General features: G+C 39.4%; 1 protein-coding gene across 1 annotated transcript in view; it reads right to left on the bottom strand.

The window, feature by feature from the left end:
• Window positions 1–22,997, bottom strand: part of LOC119648453 — a 117,964-nt gene that overhangs the window by 8,112 nt on the left and 86,855 nt on the right. Inside the window, exons 5-9 of the mRNA XM_038050209.1 lie at window positions 12,802–13,015; window positions 12,648–12,731; window positions 8,227–8,360; window positions 8,025–8,161; window positions 7,797–7,951 (exon numbers count right to left, since the gene is read on the bottom strand). Coding sequence (XP_037906137.1) covers window positions 7,797–7,951; window positions 8,025–8,161; window positions 8,227–8,360; window positions 12,648–12,731; window positions 12,802–13,015 — 724 coding nt within the window. The remainder of the gene's footprint in view (window positions 1–7,796; window positions 7,952–8,024; window positions 8,162–8,226; window positions 8,361–12,647; window positions 12,732–12,801; window positions 13,016–22,997) is intronic.

Consider the following 22,997-nt stretch of genomic DNA (forward strand, 5'->3'; position numbering starts at 1 on the left):
TGTTGCTTGTTATTTTCCAAATAATCAATAAGTTTTTAACATGACTTGATTTGAATTTGAATAATAGTGACACAAAATTCTAACGAAATCATATATGATTCATTAAGATTGAATTTAAAGTTTAAAAAGCGTTAACTCACATTGAAATGATCCTCACAATTTTAACCTAACTCCAAAGAAACTGGATTCCATCGGACGATGGCGATCTATTATACTTCCGACAATCCCCTTTCGGAGCAGCCAAAAAAGCTTTCTGCGGGGTTTTTATGGAGTTATTTGTGCAGCAAGACACGAAACAATATTTCATCGTCCTTCTTAAAATTTCACGCAGAAAATTAATATTGACAGTTTCATATTTTTATGAGTAACTGCCAGTTGCCGGGTTACTGAAGTTTCTTGTCTCGAGTTGTAACGTCACACAACATGGCGTGGGCTTTTCAGTCAGTTTGAATTTGGTTGAAATTTAAAATGCTGATAGTTTTTCAAAAATGCTCTTTGAGAGTTTTGTTAGATTGCACCATAGAAGTGATTTCCATCATTAGTGAAAATAAGGCCCCCGCCCGTCAATTCTAATCTACGTTGTTGTGTTGAGACAAATTGGTAAAAGCGAACTCCTAAAGCAAAAGGAGAAAAATTCACGGTCGGGGGAGAGATTAATGGATGATGGATTGCATCGTCAAGCTCAATCTTCCCTGGGCTGCAGGGGGCTATGAGACACGATCAACGGATTAATCGAATGAATCAATCAGCCACCATCAAGCAAACAAAACATAAAACAGAACCTCGATATTAACGATCGAGCACTGAGTAAAGGGGCAAGTCTGACATCATCGTTGGAGAAATTTAGGCTGCCTTTCTGTACTGTTGACACGAGCAAACGGCCTTGTTGGTTGTACCAAGGCTAAGACTAATGCGTCAAGCAGCAGCGACATTCTGACGATCACGCCAATCTAAATGGCAACAGTAAACTAAGCAACTTTCTAACTGTATTTGTAACCAAGCCGATGTTTGGGCTTGATATCATGATGATTCGTTTGCTATAGTGAGTTGTGAGAACAACTCAGGGAGGAAATTCTTTCGCAAGGTGGTGTATATGGTAAAATATTACGGTTTAATTTTGCTGAGGCCAACATGACGGAGTGGCTCTGACAATACTGCTCCTCCCTCAACGATATATTGGGCGGTGCTCGACTAACCTTGAAGAGGATTGCTGAGCTATGGTCGTTCAAAAAGTGCTTCCTCTGGCTTTCAGAGGAGGTATGGGGTGGAACTGAGCAGGATTGGGGAAAAGAAATTAGAGTTCGATAGGAAAATGATCCGAAAAATCTGAGTCCGAGGTGAATATTATTCAGATTCCTATTTTCTCTTCATTGGGATCACTTTCCAAGCCTCCGAAAAAACTGCGAGCAAGAGGAAATTACCGCCTGCTCCTCACCTCTTTTTGTCAGGCCTGGTGTTAAGGTTTAGAAACAACTCAACGTCACCACCCGGATGTTGGAAACATCACGCTAGAAATGCAGGTTTTCAAGGCCCGTAGAAAGAAGGATACACACTCCACAAATCTACAAATTAGCAGTACTCGAACCACGATGCCTACGAGAAGCGTAAAACAACATGGTTGAACTCGAAACTATTATAGTAAAACAGAGGAGAATGGAGTAGACGCTCTCGGTCACAGATACGGAACATACATTGGTTCACATAATTATATGACTTCGTGCACAGAAGGATACACTGAAAATTTGCCTATTTTTAAGGTTTTATATAAAACACGACGCAAGAGTCGCGAATTGTTCGGTATACGAGGTGATTGTTAAGTAGTGTTCAGATATAACTGCTGCGACCGTGGCAATTTCAGAAGTGGAATCATCAATCCGTTTGTGGAGTTTCATTAATTAAAATTAGTGAGCTAGTTGAGGAAGTGAAAAGGTTAAGAGCGGAACTCGCAAAGATGCGGCAAATTAACGAAGAACTTATAGTGCAAAACGAGTCCCTCATGAACGAAAGTACGTCGTGTTCGTACAATGAGAGCAGATCGTCTCCAGTACCGATGGGTTGATGATGGCCGCGTTCGCTTGGATCTTGCCGATGTTAAGCTCTTTATAGAAGCGTTTGATCCGAAATCAAAGAACCTCGGAATCGAAAATTGGGAGAGCGATTTCGAATCGGTACAAAAATTTCATAAATGGACTGATAAGGCAAAAATTTTGAATCGTAGTGGTAGACTTGAAGGAATAGCAAAATTGTGGTACCATGGCTATCAACGAAAAATCACGACGTGTGGAAGTAATGAAGGAAGAGTTGATAAAGAGCGTCTCGTCAGACCGAAAGGAAACTAATAAAAAGTAGAAAGAAAAAAGGATGAGGACGGAGGAATTGAATCCTACTTCTATGAAATGGTGTATTTAGGCAAAATGACTAATTTAAGCGACGAAACGATTATGGAGTACATAATAGGAAGAGTTTGTAACCATGTTGTAAGGCGGACACTTCTAGCAACAACTTTTAGCTCACTACATGATTCAATGAGGAAATAATAAACCATCAATAACATAGCAAAAGAACGCAACAAAGAAAACATGAATAAGAAACGAAGCAAGAAAGTTATTGTATGTAATTACTGCAAAATTAAATATAAAGACTGCGTCAAAAAAATAGTGAAATGCTAAAAATTTTCAAAGGCTGGTCATTTTGCAAGAGACAGTAAATAATAACAATCATTGGCGAAACAATCCATATTGGATCAGCACCTTGAAGTGTATTAGAGCACTTCATTCAAGACCGAAACGGTACGTTGCAATACACTAAAGGAGGCAATGTGGTCAGCATTGCGCTCGCCCGAGATTGTTACCCTGATTTGATTCAGGTACTCATTCACAGTGGAGTCGCCTGGTATCCGACATCCAGTCGCGATAACAAATCCCTCTGCCACCAGTGAGATTTGAACCGCGACATTGGGCTACGAGACTGTAAAGCCGAGGCTAAAAATATATGACTAGCACGCACCGCCACATAAAACAAATCGGAATACCGGAAGCTGGCGCTTCGGATATGCAGGTTTTGTATTCATCTTGTGTGGGAAACTTTTTACCCACAGTTTTGCATTCGTAAATGACTAAAAATATATGCACACATATAAATTGATCGTACACATATTTCTGATTTACTTCGCGCCCAAAAGCATACATGTACGCATACGTTACGTATACTGAATACCGCTGGTTTGATCTACAAATATATCTATCTGAATTAGGCACTACCCCAAAGCTTCATTAGCATATACATATAAATGCATACGTATGTCTGCCTAGAGTAAATGATTAAAAAACTAAAAACGAAATGTTTTTCTGCGACCCCCAATCATATGAGCTCACTTTGTTGTGGTATCGACCATTACACTCTCTAGAACATTGATTTGGACTAAACTCGATTTGACAACGATTCATAATGTTTCAAACGAAATTCACTTCAGGGAAAAATTTACTGTCGGCACAGCAGTAATTGATAATTGAAATGACCGGACAAGACGTGTGTCAAGGCATTCCTTATGCGATTCTAAACAAAAAATGTTAAGTTCATTTATTTTTTATTTCTTTGGCCACAGGCATTTTAATTTTTAAAAAAAATCATAGCCTTTGCAATAATAAAATGTTGAATTCAGAAACTACGATAGTTTTATTAAAAATTCCAAAGTGATCGCTCTCGGTTGTTAAACAGTAGAATCTTTTACTTACTTATTACTTCCGATAAAATTTGATATGTTTGCAGTAGCATTACTAATTGTAGAAAAACCTTCTAAGGTATTTGGGGTGTTTTTATAAACTATTTCTTTCAAATACCCACACAGGAAGTAGTCTAGTTAATTTGATCGAGCCATTTTACAGGACATCGTACTGGACCACAACGCGTTTATGACATTTTTCGTGGAATTGTGTGGAGGTGTTCTATCCAGTTGAAAGTATATGCTTCTCTCTCTATTAAGTAAAAAATGTTCTAACAAAGCCAACCAAAAAGATGTGTACTCTTCAAACGTCAATCGATTTGGATAATATAAGGCCCTGTGAGTTCGTCTCCACTAATTCGTACCCAGGCGTATTACCTCCATCAGTTTTAATAATTGCTTCGTCGTCGAGGTTAAAAGCCCCTTTTTGGGTGAAAAGAAATTTCATTCGCCTCCCAGTGACAATCTGACGAGAGAGTGTTTTTGATAATATGTCGCAATTCTTCCTTTTTCTCAAGTTTCAGCACCCCTTAGCTTCTCCAATAGACTCGTTTCAATGTTCTAATTCCCATATCGTCATTCGTTTATATGAAAAAAATAATTTTTAAAGTTATCAATTTAATTTTTAATTTCATAATTTTGTTTACAAAAATCTCCCATTCTGTCCAATGGACTATGACATCTTTCCTTAAACACTTCGATTACGCTGATAACATCTCTTTGCCATGGACCTTGGTCAAATGACTCTAGATTTGGAAAGAAAGGCAGGTAGAGTTGAACTGAAGATAAACACCAACAAAACCAAGGCTTTCAGTCTGATCGGTTATCATACTTTTTCAACGATTGCATTGCTGGCTACGTTATGCAGTGAAATCCGCTCTCCCAAGATGGCCGACGAGTGGGTTGCCTCAAGACCATTTGGCACAGAATAGTGGAGAAGTTGCGCGGGCGTCTCGAGAAGTCATGGAGGAGCTGAAGCGCTTTTCAGGTAACCGCAAGCGATGGCGTGTAGGTGTGGTTGACGCACTAAAATGACAACTATATATACCACCCTGTACCTTTCCCCAAAAACTCTGAATGCCATTTCAATTTTAAAAAAATCAATTTTTTGCGTAATACAATACGTAATTACAAACTGAACGTTGATTAGGCAAAATTAACTTTGACCTTTTTCCTTGCACATAAGCTTGCCTAAGCTGCATATTATTGCATGCAAGCCTAACGCTTTTAAGGTTTTGTGTAAAACAAAATCTTGTTAAAATCTGTTTACTGTCTGACTGTGTGTCCGTCACACGCATTTTTCTCGGAGACCGTTGTAGCGATTGCCACCAAATGAAAAAAAAAATAAAAGATGGGAACTGTGAACGCTCACGCCTACAGTGAGTCACATAATTCTACATCAAATTTAAGGAAAAAAGGGGAGCGTAATTTTTTTTCAATCAAATATAGTCATGTGGGATACCAAATGAAAGGTCTCGTTTAGCACTTTCCGAAGCAGGTTAGTTTTAACATTTGTTGGAAAGGTGTGGATTGAGGGGGGTCGAAATTGTTAATTTCTTTAACGGACCCATTCTCAGAAACTATCTAACCGAAAAATATATGGTGCCTAGGCTCCGAACTATCTTCCATATTGGTATCTGTTCAAATAAAGTTAATAATAGTATATTACTATAATATATATTGTATTACGTGTTACGTACTAATAGGACAAATGCACACTCAAATGTCTTTATAAAGGAAATACACAAAATTTTCATACCTGAAGCGTCCAGCTTCCGGTTTTCAGACTTGTTGTTTTCGGCTGGGGCAAATAGAAATTTGAAGTAAATTTTGCTATTGTCACTCTGATATTGAATTTGAAGTTCAAAGTCGCGGTCAATAGTAAGAAAATTAGAGGTTCCTGGATAGGGCCGGCTGATGAAGGTGGACGAATTTGAAGAACGAAACATATGGTGAATCATTTGGGAGTGAATCATATGATAAGTGATCAGAATGGTGACGAGGATTGTGCGTTAGTTTTTAAAGAAGTAGTCCTATCAGATTACATAGAATGGAAACACGTTACACAAGTTCATATGGAAGCTAATCAATGGATAAATGTGAGAGTTTGCTCTAAAGTGTAGAAACATCATCGTAGTTTATTCAGTGCCTTCCTTAACATCTTTCTACAAGAACAACCCCGCACACTTTATAAGGGTGTTACACTGGGAATTTATTTAAGCGGATAATTATTTTATCCTACTAAAATCAGAATAGAGGTTGCATACTTTTTGTTAAATATTTTCATTTTATTTCCAGTTTTATTTTGTTATCCATTTATTTAGAAGTTTTCGTTTTATTCTAAAAAAAAAAGGTGATTATTTATATTTTTTGTCCTTTCGTTTTTATTATTTCTTGTAAATTTATCATTTCAAAGCACGAAATTGTGCTAAATTCTTATTAATTTGGAGGCTTCCTCTTCCTCTGAATGAAGGGGCATTCTCCAATATGATGGGCTGAGGAAGCCAAGGCAGGGCAGGAACTTCAAAGCGGGACATATCTGAGGGGGAGAAGCATCAATTGAGGATCTGACCCGTCATGGATTGTCCCTCTCTATCGCGGCATTCGGGTCCGGAGTTATAAGACTCCCGCCTGCGGTTGAACCGTCATTTTTTATTATTTTATATATTTCCAGGTTTAGCTCGCGTGTTGATCTTTGGGAAGTTTCGCGTAAATGTTTATTGATTTTTCAGGTTCCATAGTGGACCTACCCATCGGTTAAGGACTTACGATTTTTTTGTTAAATGATACTTGAGGGATCAAGGTATTCAAAGGACGCCGTCGTATTCCGCAGACTGGCTAGCATAAAGGCAAGCAAAGGCGTGTCGACGGAATATTTCGGTGGAGCTTCACTATTTGCTGGCGGACCTTCAGGTTTTTGGAATAGCTCTTCATTCTTGGTCGTTTTTGGCCACTAAGGATGGTCTTCCATCAACCAATCACAATAGGCCATTAAACAAATTATGTCCATTATCTAATAGTTATGAAAAGTTGTTACCTAAGTGTCTTTAGGTTGAGGCATTTGAAATTTTTTATCATTGTGTGATTTTTCATTTAACCTGTTATAGCAACCACTCAAATTTTTTGATAAGAAAAATAATGCATTACATACGTTAAACTTCGAAAAGAATGGTTTAAGCAGCATCATTTTGGGAGAGTCAAACAAAAATTTTCGCTTTTGGACAGTTATTACAGCTTGCTCTAGTTTTATAAGTTATCGTATTTTAAAGAGACGCTTTAGCTACGTTTCAACGTTCATTTCAATGTCCCAGCTAGCTAGCAAATAAAGGGTTACGAAATCGAAAAAAATAATTAATATTTTTTGCCTAGACTGGCGTTACAAACCGCTTGGCATTGAGTTTGTCCGATCGTTATCAAACACCCTTTATACACCAAAAAATGTATAAATATAGGTTTTGCAAGTCTAATTCAGAATTTTCTAAACAATGCAGATTTTTTCTTAAATTATTTCAACTGCTAAATCAATTTAAGAATTTTCCATTTCAAATTCAGATTTTTTCTATAAAGCTTTATATCAACTTTTTACCGCGCGTTGGTGGTATGAACATGTTTTCTCTAACCACCAAAGGTAAAACCATATTTTGTGTTTTTTGTTCCTGGTAATTTGTTTTACAGATCACAAGCAGGTCCTGTGTTACTGGTCAAATTTAAAATAGACACAGCAAGAATTTAAGTTTCAAAAGACGACAGAGTATTTGCCTAGATATATATTTTTGAAAAGTCCATTCACTACTTTATCCTCTAAGGACTAAAGGCTCACCAGTACCAATTAATGTGCTTTGTTATGGCTTGTCTTGTGTTCTCACTTACTCATTTTAGGTGAATTGTGTACAACATTCTTTCAACTTTTAATAGTCTTGTGTAAAGGTGAGTTGAAATGGGCAAAAGATCATCGCGAAACAACAATAGTACCCCACGTTGGGTGCTACTTTTAATAAATAGGGTATTATTTTTCGTCCATATTCTAAATTCTAATTGGTAATTTTGTAAATGTGTTCATAGATACTCTGTTTACCATATTTGCTCCTCATGTAAATAATTAGAGTTAATGGATCTCCAACTCGTACCGGGCCAGTGACACGGGTTCCGGCGACTCCATACCCATTTCTTATTTCCATATAACACTCCGGAGGACTCAGCGTAAAGACTACTGGATTACCCGTAGCAACTCTGCGAAAGCAAAAACAACAAATCAAAAAGTAAATCAAATTGAAATTGTTATTTTAGCAAAAACAACTCTTACTCTACATCCAAAAAAGGGAAGGTGACCGTTTTCCAAAAGTCGTAACCATATTCGCACGTTACTTTGAAATGTTCGTCAAATTCTTCTTCAATTAGCGGATTGTACTGCACCGTAATTGTGTTCCACATGAAATTCTTCTAGAAAAAATTGTTGAGTTAACGATAAACTCGAAAAACATATGAGCACAACTAGTGCGGGTTACCGTCGGGCTTTTCCTGTTATCTTCCAAAAGTGCGTTTTTTCCAAGCGTTCCGCATCGATTCAACTGGATGTAAAACTCATAATAATCCCGACCAGATCCATTTATGTACATACAATCAGGATCGTATGCATATCCTAAAAATAAAAAACAATAGAGGCATACGTAGCGCCAAAGGATCATTTAATAATAAACTATTTTAATGAATATATCGTCGTAGTCGTAATGAGTCGAAAAGATCCATCTTGTCAATTGCGCATTAACCACATAGGTGAACTCTTAGTCTATTCTAGTTGCTAGATTGTGATTTTCAAATAGTTGGGTAGCTCTGATGCCCCAGAGTTAATAGAGACTTTTGGGCTACTAGTTGGACATTAAAATCTATAATTAGAATAAGATTATTGACAAACCAAAGCTAGCGATGCAACAATAACAATTAAAATTAACCATAATCCCGAGTTATTGTTATTTTAAGAATGAACCGTGATGCGTGGTTTACATAGTCTATTGTTACCTATTTATGGCAACAAAATTGGCAATTTCTGAACGTTGGCAATTATATTGAGTGTGCGCAGCCAACGTGAAATCGGTTGGTGAAGTTCAGTTGCTCCATGGGCTATCGGGAAGTCTAACCATCACTAAAATATTAGATTTATTGCGTAAAAGACCGTTGAGAACTTTAACACTTTGATGACAGTTATATTATATAGTTATAAAAGGTGGTCGAAATAAAGGAAAGTCCTAAAAGTTTTTGTGAAGGAACTTTAGAAAGTTATTTCGTCTGAGCGCCTAACCAATATCGAATACACATGTCTCATATTCATTAGCCTTCTAAAGTCCTTGGATGTGTTATACAAATCTAAGACGATGAAGTGGGAGACCGATATTTCATATTCATCCCCCTAATAAGTCACACCGATCACCACAAATACTACTGTCAATACTATTACGATTTTCTGGAATAATCCGAAAAAAATCGACATTCTTATCATAAAGATTGCATCACGACGTAACTAATCTAGTTCAAACCGTGAAAGTTACCCGAATCTGGGTCTGCACACTTAACATCGATACGGCCACCGCGCCGGTAAGACGGCATCTGCAGGTAACTTCAACGGTTGTTGAAAAGGTAGATGGTATCCGCTTCCGCGGAAGTAAATGCTTCGGCACATAAGAAGGGTGGCAAACGCCATTCCAGCCAAAGATAAAAAACAATTATGTTAGTTGTAACAACATAAGCATAGAGCACATAGAGGGAATGGATGCCCTGCGTCTACATATTCGGAATATATATCGCGCATGCTAGAGAAAAATCCACATATCGGTCGGCCAGAAGTCTATTGAAGCAGCATGTCTCAGGGGCTGCCCACAAGGAGGGGTTCTCTCTCCACTGTTATGGCTCTTTTTAATGGATACCCTACTCCTGGAGGACAAAAAAGTCTTCGCGCAAGCATTTGCGGACGACCTAGCCGTAATAATTACCGGCAAGTTTGTGGACGGCTTGAATGCAACTCTGCATGAAATGCACAGCTGGTGCCTCCAGAATGGACTCACGGTGAACGCTAGGAAGACTGGACTAATTATGTTTACAAGGAACGTCAGGTGGGGCAGCTATACGCTACCAACCTTAGCAGGGGCGGAAATCCAACTGGCACAAATAGTTAAGTACTCAGGAGTACATTTCGACTCCAAGTTAGCGTGGCATCATCATATCCAGGAACAATATCAGAAATCCTGCAGATTGCTCTGGTGCTGTAGGAATGCGGATATGCTGGATGTATACATCCATTTTGATATATGCATGCATCGTCTGGTGGCCAATACTGACCTTTGCTAACAGCAGGAAACTGCTAACGCAGATTCAGAGACTTGGTTGCCTAAGAATTACTGGAGCAATGAGTACTACGCCGACTGCGGCACTTGAAGCTATCCTAAATTTACCCCCCATTCACTTGGAGGTGAAACGGAACGCAGCCAACGACGGATATAGGTTCGATACCATTGGGGCGAGGAAAGGCGGCCAGTCACACGGTCATGCGTCTATCTGGAAATTCCTTGAAAAACATCCGGTAGCCCTGATCCCGACCGACCATATGGTTTCCAGATTCGTCTTTGAAAAGACATACACTGTCGTAATCACCGAAAGGTAAGAATGGTCGACAAATGGCCATAAGTCTTTTCAGATTACAAACCTAATAATCTTCACCGACGGGTCAGTCATGGAGGATGGAGCGGGCGCAGGGGTGGTTTCGGAGAATCCGATTATAGTACTGGCCCGACCCCTCGGAAAAATGACGACCATATTCCAGGCGGTCTGGATCCACAATGGTGGGGCCACAACCAGCTCTTGGAATCCGACTATCTACTGTCAAGTCAACTCTGAAGGGTGAAATTGCAAGGATTCACGCAACCAAATGGAGAAATTTGGACTCTTGCTGGCAAGCGAGAATCCTTGTGAAAGAGCCTAGGGCCACTAGAGCGGCATTTTTGTTGTCCATTAAGAAGTGGGACATGAAAACCCTAGTAGGGCTTTTAATAGCGAGGTAGATGTATATCGACTTGTCAAAAACAGACGCTAGTTTGACCTGCCCAATTACCTCCATACGGCCTTTAAAAAAACCAATTCGGAACGCTTATCTGTTAATTATAATGGTTTAAAAATTGAATTCTGACAAGGCGGAAAAGAAAACGCGGTGATTGGCTCACACCTCATGTGACGTCATCGTGCCAGCAATTTGGATCTTATCTACATGGAAGCAATCGGTTTAGTGTTTGCTACTTGTTACTTTTCAAGTAATCAATCAGTTTTTAACAGGAAAGTGGAAATTGATGCGTGAATAGACATTCCTTCAATTTACTCAACGTTTCGGCAGTAATGGTAACAAGCCATGGAGCAAATTCTGACCTGGGCGCGAATAAAACGTACGTTTCTGAAAGATTCACAGGCACTGAGCGGAATTCGAACCTTTGGCCGATTGAATATTCTGCAGTATCTCTTCTGTTGTGAATTGATTTCAATTTTAATAATAGTGACAGAAAATTCTAATACGATCGTGTATTATCAATTAAGATTGGAGTTAAAGTTTAAAAAATGGTAACTGACATTGAAATGTTAACTGACAAAGAAACTGGATTCCGATCCACTTCTTCCGAAAATCTTCTTTCGGAACAGCCAAAAAAGCTTTCTGCAGGATTTTTATGGGCTTATTTGTGCAGCAAGGCGCGAATCAATATGTCATTGTTCTCCTTGAAATTTCACGCGGGAAATTAATTTTGACAATTCTAAATTTTTATGAGTAACTGCCAGTTGCCGCGCTACTGAAGTTTCTTAGCTCGAGTTGTGACGTCATACAACATGGTGGAGGCTTTTCAGTTTGTTTGAATTTGGTTGAAATTTCAAATGCTGATAATTTCAAATACACAGTTTTTTTCAAAAACGGTCTTTGGTAGTTTTGTTAGATTGCACCATAGAATACATTCATTAGTGAAAATAATGCGGAGAGTCTATTGGGATATCAAACACTCCTGGTGCATCAAACCAATAGAGCAGAATAAAACCGATCTCCAAGAACGTCTTCAAACGTGAAATGATCACTTCATACAGCACGGTCTACGTATCAGTGTCACTGATCACTAACTTGAATAAAACCCTTACAATCACTATCAATGACAGCTGAGCGATTTAAGTTCTCTAAGGTAATAGTGATAAGGTAAGGTTCTCTAAGGTAATAGTGTCCGGATAGCTGAGTGGTTAGAGCACAAGGCTGTCGTACGGAAGGTCGCGGTTCAAATCTCGCTGGTGGCAGAGGGAATTGTATCGTGATTTGACGTCGGATACCAGCCGACTCAGCTGTGAATGAGTACCTGAGTCAAATCAGGGTAATAATCTCGGGGGAGCGCAATACTGACCACATTGCCTCCTACAGTCTACTGTAGTGTACCGTTACGGTCTTGAATGAAGTGCTCTAACACACTTCAAGGCCCTGATCCAATATGGATTGTTGTGCCAACGATTATTATTATTATTATTAAGGTAATAGTGACGAAAAATTGTGGAGTGGCCTTCTAAAACTGGCGCCCTTTCCCGAGTTCTTAGCAGCCACCAAACACAAATGCCAGCTCATGATTATGGAGATGGGGATATTACATTGGATCAGTAATCATATCCAAAGTGAGAGCATCCGCGATGGACATATTGTTGTACCGTTCGTGATAATGGTGTAGTCACGCTATTCGTGCCAATGAATACAGGCTGCCAAGGTCTAACTTAATGAAGCAATCTAAACTGAAACAATAACTCTTCACTCCCCTCGAACCAAGCTTTTTACCGAGAGAGATGCTAAACCAAATCAAGGCAAGTTGAAACCACTACAAAGCTGGACCAAGGGCAAAAGTGAAATTAATGAATTAATTCAATTAATTACCTGCTGAATATAAAAGGCCAGCAAAAGATCCATTAAATCCAATTCGAATCTTCATATAATCGTCCTGACATTCGGCTTCAATATCTGAAAGAAGAATCTTTACAATTATCCCAATCGTAGTAGAAGCAAAAGTAAGTTGAGTGGCTTTCATTACGTTGTACGCGTGTAGTATTGATCCGCAACCTCTTATTATAGTCGCGGTCCCATACATCCGGCCGCCAAGTGTCAATATCGATGGTTCCAGCATGATAGCCAGCACTTCCACTTGCAGAAACTGCTCCTGGGGCAGATAGATGAGTAAGCGGTGGATGTTCTCCTCGAAATGATGTAACTGGAACGTATCCTGCTGTCTCAGATAAATAAATTACCTGAAGAAAAAGATGCCAATTAAAAAGAAATTAGTGAAGTGAATGTACAACATTTCTAGGGGATTATGTTTGGAAATTTGTTTTTAAAATTGTCACTTACCCCTGGGTGAGGCCTAAAGATATACATATATATGCGGGGTGTAATATTAATGCAGTGGAGTACAAGCAATATAAATATATTGAAACGCACTTTCTCATTGAAGACAAACAATTTTGGGCAGGAATAATTGCATGCTATCCCCAACCTTCTACAATTTCTATAAAGTTTTACTTATTTATTATTTCAGCTTTCAGTTCGTATTAAAAAATGTAAAATGCACAGGAAGTAGATTTGTGTTTTAAACGCATCCCGTACTCAATCCTTCTAAAAGTACGAATGCTATATCTTCCTGACTGATACTTTTATAGGTTTATCTATTACTATCTGAACCCGGCAAACTTTGTTTGTATGCAGAAACTGCGGATATATACTTGTTCTTGTTTTTTTCCCTTAGAATGGGGACGTGAAATTACCATATTTCACAATGTTCTTCGGTCCAAACTAGAAGACTATACATGGGACTTTCAGTACATTCTTTGAAATTTTATGGGACATGTTCGGTACATGTTCGACCGCGACGGGGGTTGTGTGCCCAAAATTCCGCACATAAGGGCTGGTATTAATGCCGTGTATGTAATGCATGGCTGCGAGTTGCTGCGAGCACGTGGTAGCATCTGTCATCACAACAGTGTGGATTCCCATATCCTAGCGGGAATCAAAGGCGAGTTTCCATAAACATTCATTCCGAATTAATGGTGATAGATCTTAATGGAATGTTTTAATGATGTTTTAAAATTCCTCTATGGGAAACTTGGTGGAAGCAAACATGCGCAACATTCTCGGCAATTTGCTCTCCAAGGAAACGTGGAGGAAATATAATAAATAGATGCATCCAATATCAATCTTTTGAATGCCTCCGTTTCCCGCTGGCGATATCGACACACCAATATAACTTGCCGACTTCGTCCCTACCCGAAAGATACACATTGAGATTCCGTACCACTTTGCCGCTGGCATTTGAAACCATGCATTGTATTTCCGAAAATACTGCAAGTGATTGGATTCTTGAATAGCTCCAGTAATAAGAGTTAAAATTGACTCAGGGAGCCCAGTCAGTGGTGTCAAATTAAACATGTCAGTGGGACAACACATACCAGGCGTTCTTACTGAAACTTCAAAGTGCGACAATGTAAACACAACATAGCCAGATCCACAGTTAGATACTAGACAGCTACCACACTCCCCCTTGCCCCTCAAGAGGGGAAATCAGTGCGAGTACACACGATTTCAAATTGTTTTGCCCTTGAGCATGAGCGAGATGTAACGAAAATCCGATCAGCTGTGTTTGACATACCGCCCGGACTTGCCAATGTATTCGTGAGATTGGCAAGTTTTTGCTTATGTATAAGTGAATACGTGAAACAACTTTTTGCTATATGGGTGAGTACGCCGTAGTACCAGAATAGCAAAAGCTCACCGATCTCTCTCTTACCAATACGATTTGACGAAGATTATGCCTTTTCTTTGTTTAGCGTCTCTGGTATGCACAGATAAGTTTCTGCAAGCACATTCGCAAGTGGGATCATTTTAGTAAGGGTACTGCCTATAGTAGATCTACTGTGGCCAGATCAATGAGGACACTTCGATGCATCTTGTAACCGAAGTCTTCATTGTGAATAAACACTACTTTATTCTGATCGATTCTCAAGCTTGATCGACTCTGTCGTCATATAGCCTCATTCGTCATATATTTCAGCAGATCTACTGGCTGGTAGTTGCCGTGCATGTTTGGCTGATCTGTCAATGTTCGATTTTTGGGTGGCATTTTCAATAATTTTCTGAATTTAATGTCTCACCAATCACATTATTTGTGGTGGCGACTGGTTGCATCGTGTATAAGTTGATTCATTGCATCGTCCGTTTTCCATTAAGAACCACATATATTTACTGATTGTCATCGCGATCGTGTGAACGGTTTAGAAGCTTATCTATTGCATTCCCACCTATTAGCGAGCTATATAAACGTGGATAGGACCAATAAATTTTCCATTCCACACCAACATTGTCGATTTTTGGCACCTACGACTTTTCAAGAAATTTGAACCCGTCCTCCGCTGTTCGACGCAGCTCTAGAGTGAATCACTCGTCGCCCATATTGAGCTAGTGGAACTCACAGTGGAGTTGTCGTTTTTTCTCAGAGTTTCACAATGTCTTCGGCTGAATTCGCACGTCCCTATCAGTTTTAGGTCCATTCGTCTTTCGATTCGCTTCGCAGGATTATTAACATACAATAGTTATCGTTCCGATGCTTGTAGTTCTTCTAAATAAAAATAAAACTAGGTAGCTTGCTCCTACTACAATATAGTTTGCTAGTATAGGCAAGGGGTTTTACTTCTGTGTTCTGTTTTGTGTCCCAATGATTTAGTAGCTTAAGTACTGAGGAAGAAAGTAAGTAGCTTTCGAAATACGTATTTACTAACTATTAAAATATATTGTAGTAGGAGCAAACTACCTAGTTTTATTTTTATTAACATACGTTGAAAATCCAGCGCTCAAATGCGTTTAAAATTAAACGCGTTTTTGGCATATATATAACGCATTTTTCCAACAAAAAAGTGGATTCTTACTCATATTTTATGCAATATGCGCAAAATGGCAATAACATTCTCACTTCCAATGAACGTTTTTCAGAGATATATGCAAGGTTGATCTTGGGAACACAAGGAGTTAACGTGATAAATGCCTTCACGGTAATGTGCCGTGCAGTGATAGTAACTATCGATGTAGAGTGTTTAACTCTAACTCCTTGTGCTTCCAATACCTTGCATAGATCTATGAAAAATGTTCATTCGAAATCAGACTGTGTAATAAAGTTTAACTCCTCACTTTTTACGCTTAGCACTCAAAAACGTACGTACGTACGATTACGATTACGTAAGCATACGCCAAGTCACAAACAATGAATGACTTAATGCAAAGAGCATATTATGATTACATTCTATTCTAGTGTGGTTTTATACGAAAAGTTTTGCAAAATCACCCCAATATTGAACGCACTGCAACTGTAGTAACTTAACAAAACATACTGGGTAATATTGCACTAAGTTTGGTGTAATATTGCATTAAGTTGTGTGTAATATTATTCAAAAAAACAGTCAGTACACGACAAAACACTAATTTACTTTCGTAATGTACTTTTTCACAGCCATTTACATCTATTTAAATGTTTTTTTTTTACATTTTTTTTAGAGTGTACTACTTTTTCCGGAATTTCTCGTGGGCCAACTTTTGTATATCTGAGACTCAATGGTGTCGGATCCGTGGAATCGGATTTTTTTTTTGAATCAATTGTATCTAGTGTAGAATATATAGGCAAAGTGATCTTTTGATATTCGGAGTCATTCGGAAATTATAGTGTTAAACACGTAATAAGTCACATGCCAGATTTATGTCGATCTCCGTAATAAAGCTCGCATTTATCGGTCCGAATGGCTTCGCTAAAAGGACAAGAATTGAAGCCGAGGCTGTATATGTGTTTCTCAAAAAAACCTAGACCTGGACTAGAGCAGATTAATGATCAGTTAAGGTTTTATGGCTAAACATCACATTCTACTTTTTAAATGCCTTTTTCTCGAAACCGCATATTGAAAATCGGCCACCATAGCCCAAAATCTATCCAACGAAATTCTTTGAAATTTTCACGACTTATTCAGAACATATTTCTACGGTCCGCAAACTATAATAATTGTGATTCATTCAGTAGTTTCTTTTATTCATTAAAGAAGCCTTAAAAAACGCCAAAATTTACAAAAAAAAATTTAAAACGCCGCCAAAAATTTAGCTGCTCATATTTTTAATAATCCTGGTTTGCGGAATGTAATTAAGTCTGCACGTTAAAATGCCGTTTACTTTTTTGCGTTAAAATGATCGTAGTGCCCTCTAGCGTGGCAGCAGAAAAACATCTCTTTTTGGAGATGGGTGTATAAATTGCATTGTATTTCAATAACGAACTATGCGATCGGGCTGGAAAAATTACTATGCACGCCCAAGATATTAACAAATCTATGGTGAAAAATTCGTATTTGTATCTTTATCCAGCTCTTCACAAAAAAAATTCTAAAAAAAGCGAAAAAACGACCGTTACACGGGATGACCCCCTTAATGATTTCATAGTGGAGTTTCTTCTTCCCGGTTTTGTATTCTTCGGGTCCAAGGGTTATCTTTGGGACACTGAGATATGGCAAATTGGTGTAAAAAGCCTCATTGTTGAATGCGTTATTGATTTAGTTGCGGCTTTTCTATTCGCGTCCAAGTCTTGGGTTTGTCAATATTCCCAACACTCCTGACACTCCAGGACAGGACGTTATAATTTCAGAAGAGAACGCAATTCAGCCATCGAAAAGTATAATATATCGTAATTATGTATGTATATAAACCTGCGAACTAATAAATAGAGTCAGATCCAAATAGTTGTGTGATGTGTAATTTATTAAAAGTCTTATAGGCAATAGTGATTTTTCGTAAATGAATTTTAAAAACAGAAATGTCAAGAACTTCATGAAATTTCCCAAACAAGCCTACATAAAAGCATGTAAGCATGTTTCGACGTGTCCGACTTGCACGTTAACTATTTACCAGAAATCGAAAACCGATAGCTCGACGCTTCAGGAATGAACGGTTTTGTTTGTTTCTTCTGTAAGTCTTTTTAAATGCAGAACTGTTCCATTTCTAAGTAGCTTGTAGTATATATGCATTTAGCATGTCAGACTACTTACTTTAGTGTGATATTGATATTTAGTGTTCTGGGTTGCGTAAACTTACACTGAAGAGATCACTTTGAGTTACTATAACTTTATTAGTAGTGGTACGATTTTCACTAAACTCAGGAATATAATGCTTGATATTATAGTCTATATTTACTTCCAACCCCAGGATAGACTTAATAGGCAGTTTCATGATTCTTTCAAATTTTTCGGCTGGGTAGTTTCTGAGAATGGGCAAGAACTAATCAAGAACTTTCTTTTGATTCCCCTTTGAACTTTGAAAACCGATTCAGTCATACACTGGAACCAGTGAAAACTCTGAGGAAGAATTTAACATCAGCTCAGTGATTAGTATGGAGACACAGGGTCACCATAGGGTAAGAACTGGAGACTTTAATCAGAACAGGTTTAGTGGAGGTATGCAATCATAATAAAGATTATTTTGACATACTATATGTATGCATACCTACTGGTCGAGACTGCACTTTGTTAACCGCAATAAACTCTTGACACAGATCGGGATGTTCGGTTTCATAGCCATAATTAGAGCGATGAGAACTACGTCATCAGCGGCAGTCAAGGTTATCCTAAATTTATTCCCCATTCCTGTGGAGGTGAAACAGAAAGTAGGTAATACAATTTTGATATCATTGGCGCGCGAAAAAAGCGACCAATCTACGATCATGCGTCTAATCCGAATTACTGGGCAGATGGCTCTGATGCCTGTTGATCATATGATTTCTAAATTTTTCTTTGAGAAGCCCTAGTCTGTAGTGATCATCAAAACAGGAGAATAGTCGACAATTGGACACGACTCCTTTGGGATTATGGACATAATCTTCACCCACGATTGAATCATGAAACATAGTTCGGTAAAATGACGATCATTTTGCAGGTGTAGGTATATGTCATTTTATTGGAGGCAGAATGTCTGAGACTAAAATGGCGAATATGGCCATTCGAATTTGTTCCGGCAGCGTTAAGAGCACTGAATAACACCATATTAAAATAACTCGGGCAACCGAAAGCTCAGCGCTTCAGTTATGAAAGGTTTTGTTTGCTTCTGCTTGAGTGCGGAACTATCCTATTTCTATGTAGCCCGTTATGCATTTAGCATTTCAAACTACTCGCTTTAGTGTGATACTGATATTTCGCTGCAACAAATTTACACGGTAAAGTCACTTTTGAGTTACTGTAACTTTGTTAGTAATAGTATGATTTCGATCACATATTGTATACTACTACAAACTTTTATAACTCTGGGATAAACTTAAAGGGGGGTAAAATATGTTAAAATACTATTATTAACTTAATTTGAGCAGGTATCGATATGGGGAATATTTTGAGGCCTGGACACCATATATAGAGGCAGCTTCATGATTTTTTTCAGATTTTTCGGTTGGGTGGTTTGTGAGAATGGGTCCATTGAAGAAATCAACACTTTCCACCCCACCCACTCCCCGCCCTTCTAACAAATCGCAAAACCAAGACCGGCTTCAAAAAGCACTAATTGAGACCTATCATTTGATACCCATGATTTCATTCGGTGAAGAAAATTTACACCCCCGTTTTGTATGTATGGGGACTCCCCATAAATCTAAACGTAGAAGGATATCACTGCATGCCTAGGCGTTCACAGTTCCCACCTTCTCACCAAATTTCGTGTCAATCGGTATAGCCTTTTCTGAGATAAGGTTTTGTTGTGCAACCAAACGCTTAAAAATTGGTATGAATCTACAAGCAGTTGAGATATTGAGATATTCTACTTGTACGTAGAGAATAATTGAATTGCATAGTGAATGAAATTCCATGCAATTCAATTATTCTCTACGTTCAATTGGAATTTCCCAGAAATTCTTTTTGTTTGTATTTTTTAAGCGACAGTTTTATAATACTACATTGAGCGAGGCATCGCTTATCTCACAAAAACATTTTCGAAATTGGTTAGCGGATAGCGTGAAAACTGCTCAACCGATCGACTTGAAACTACAAATATCAAAAATATGGTTCCCTTGAATAGGATGGTAGTTTTTTTGATAAGTGTGGAAAAACAAAAATTGTTAACAAAAAATGATGAAAATTTGACGTAAAATTAACTTACTTTTTTTGTTATATTGTCCCATTTTTTAAGGATTTGTATAAACACAAAACCTTATTAAAATCGGTTTACTGTCTGTCTGTCCGTCTGTCAGTCTGTCTGTCTGGCCGTCACACGCATTTTTCTCGCAGACGGTTATAGTTATTGACACAAAATTTGGTAGAAAGGTGGCAACTGTGAACGCCCAAACATACAGTGAGTTACATCCTTTTCTGTTACATGCAAAAGGGGCGTGTAAACATTTTTTTCATCAAATATAGTCATGTGGGCTATCGAATTAAAGGTCCCGGTTAGTACTTTTCGATGCCTGTCTTAGTTTTGACATTTGTTGGAAAGGTGGGGAGTGCGGGGGGTTGAAAATGATCATTTCTTTTAGGGGGCCATTCTCAGAAACTACCAAACCGAAAAATCTGAAAAAAATATGGCATATGGTGCCTGGGCTCCGAAATACCTTCCATACTGATATACGTTCAAATAAACCTAATAGTATATTACTACATTTTTTTATAATTGGCTGGAAACCCCCCTTAAGTTCATCCCAGCACCACGAAATCCAGCTATAATGTAGAGCTGATCTTACCTTGGTGGAAATCGCATTATTACTAACAAAGTTATAATACGTCAAAATTGTTGCTTCTTTGAAAATTGAAGACTATGAATGTCAATATCACCCGAAAGTGCATACTCTCACATAATATCTAGATATATTACGTGCTACGAAATATACAAAACCTTTCGTAACTGAAGCGTCCAGCTTGCGGTTTACCGAATTGTTTAAATTTTGACCACGTTATATAGAAGCCATAGACCTCTAAAATAAAATGTCGTGGTTTACTTTGTAAGGATGGAAGGCTGCGAGGTGGGAAAGTGTATCTCCGCCGAAATTATGTGTCGTAGCTACGCCTTTTAAGGTTTTGTGTGAAACCTTATTAGAATCGAGTTGATGTCTGTCTTTCACACTCGATTTATTCGGAAACGGCTGAACTGATTGCCACGAAAATTGGTGAGAGCGTGTGGTCTGTTCTTCCTTTTACATATAGCAAGTGGCGCCATTTTGCGTTAAGTATAGGGGGGGGGGGGGGGCTCCTCCAGAATGTGGCCATGTGAGGTATTAAATGATAGGACTCAATTAGTATTTTTCGAAACTGGTCGATATCGGGGAGTGAGAACTCAAAATATGAACCCCCGTGAAATGTAACAGATCTCGTTCTCAGAACCTATCCAACCGAAAAATCTGAAAAAAATCACAATTGTGTATCTAAACGAAATCTAGGCCTTAAAATACATCCCGTTACAATATCTGCACAAATGAAGTTAATAATATTATATTAGGATATTTTAGAAATTTAGCCGAAAACTTTCCTTAAGTTTTTAGTATAACGGTTGCAAATAGTCGGCCACTTGAATTCGTATAGGCCAAGTACACTCTAAGCTTTTACGTCAAAATTATATACGATTTTAAACTGAATATATATTCCTTCAACACAATTATACTTAACTTATAAAATCAATTATGTATACAATCTTTTAATCTTTATACTCAAAATCCACAAGGTGATTTAACTTTTTTAGGTTGCGGTGTTTACGCCGCCGCGGTTGGCAACAGAAGAGACCGACTTATTTCCATGCGGTCCTTACTGTCCCAACCAACGGCATTTTTCCGCCGCTAATTCTCCACTGCCCTGGTGCGTTCAGAAAATGAGTGAGTGGAGAGTTCCGCGCCATCTACCCGTCCGCATCCGCAACATTCGAAATAAATTTCGAATGCTGCAGATCCTGCCGCGCCACATCACTGCGCCCCCAGACGAAACCTAGGGGGTTTCGGCGACGGATCCCCGAACTTCGTTCGCCGTTAATCCACAAAGCGGACACGACGCTGCTTCGGGGCGCACACGGGTTTCAGCCTGGACAAACAGACCGCCTTTTTGTGACCACCGATCTCGAGCTGGAAGAAATGTTCTCCCCTCTCGAGAACGCGGTACGGGCCCTCATATGGAGGCTGCAGCGGCTTCCGGACGGCATCCGTCCTGATCAGCACATGCGTGCATGTGTCCAGTTCCTTGGGCGAACAAGCAGGTATGGACGAGTGTCGAGTGGGTGGTGGCGCTTTGATGCGTCGGAGATTGTCCCTCAGCAGACGCACTAACCCCGACTCCGTCAGACCCGATCTCTTGTCGAAGACCGGATCGCTTGGGAGTCTTGGGTTCTCCCCGTAAACCAGCTCCGCGGGGCTGGCAGCAAATTCCTCTCGGCTGGTTGTACGAAGGCCGAGTAGGACGAGAGGCAAGACTTGAATCCAGGACGGGTCGTCGCGTGCCATAATGGCGGCTTTCAGCGTCCGGTGCCAACGTTCCAGCATCCCATTGGATTGCGGGTGGTATGCAGTAGTCCGCTGGCGTTTAAAACCCAGGAGTTTGCCTAACTCCGAGAAAAGAGTGGACTCAAATTGCATTCCCTGACCACTGACCACTGCAGGGACGCCAAAGCGAGGTATCCACTCTCGGCAGAGGGCTTCGGCACAAGATTGCGCCGTAATGTCTTTCAGAGGTATTGCCTCAGGCCACCGTGTGAACCTGTCGATGATTGTGAGGCAATACTTGTAACCGTGCGAGTCTCGCAAAGGCCCTATTATGTCGAGGTGTATGGTGTGGAAACGCTTGGTAGTGCGGGGGAATGAGCCCACTTCTTTCCTTACATGCCTGGAGACTTTACACTTCTGGCATGCGATGCACTCTCTGGCCCAGGAATTGATATCTTTGTTCATGGAGGGCCAGAAGTATTTTCCGGTGACTAACCGGTTTGTTGTCCTGATGCCGGGATGCGCCAAGTCGTGAACTGCGTGGAACACTTTCTTGCGAAATGTGGCCGGAATGTATGGCCGAGGTCCCTTTTCCGAGTCTTCGCAGCAGAGCGAGAGGTTTGAGCCAAAGATTGGCAACTCCCGAAATTTGTATTTGGGGTTGGACTTGAGGCTCTGAAGTGCTGCGTCATCTTCCTGCGCCTTGGCAATAGCCGAGAAATCGAGTGAGGCGGGGATGTTAACCTCGGAGACATGAGACAAAGCGTCAGCAACTATGTTGT

This window comes from Hermetia illucens, chromosome 2, assembly GCF_905115235.1.
Source record: "Hermetia illucens chromosome 2, iHerIll2.2.curated.20191125, whole genome shotgun sequence".
NCBI classification, from domain to species: Eukaryota; Metazoa; Arthropoda; class Insecta; order Diptera; family Stratiomyidae; genus Hermetia; species Hermetia illucens.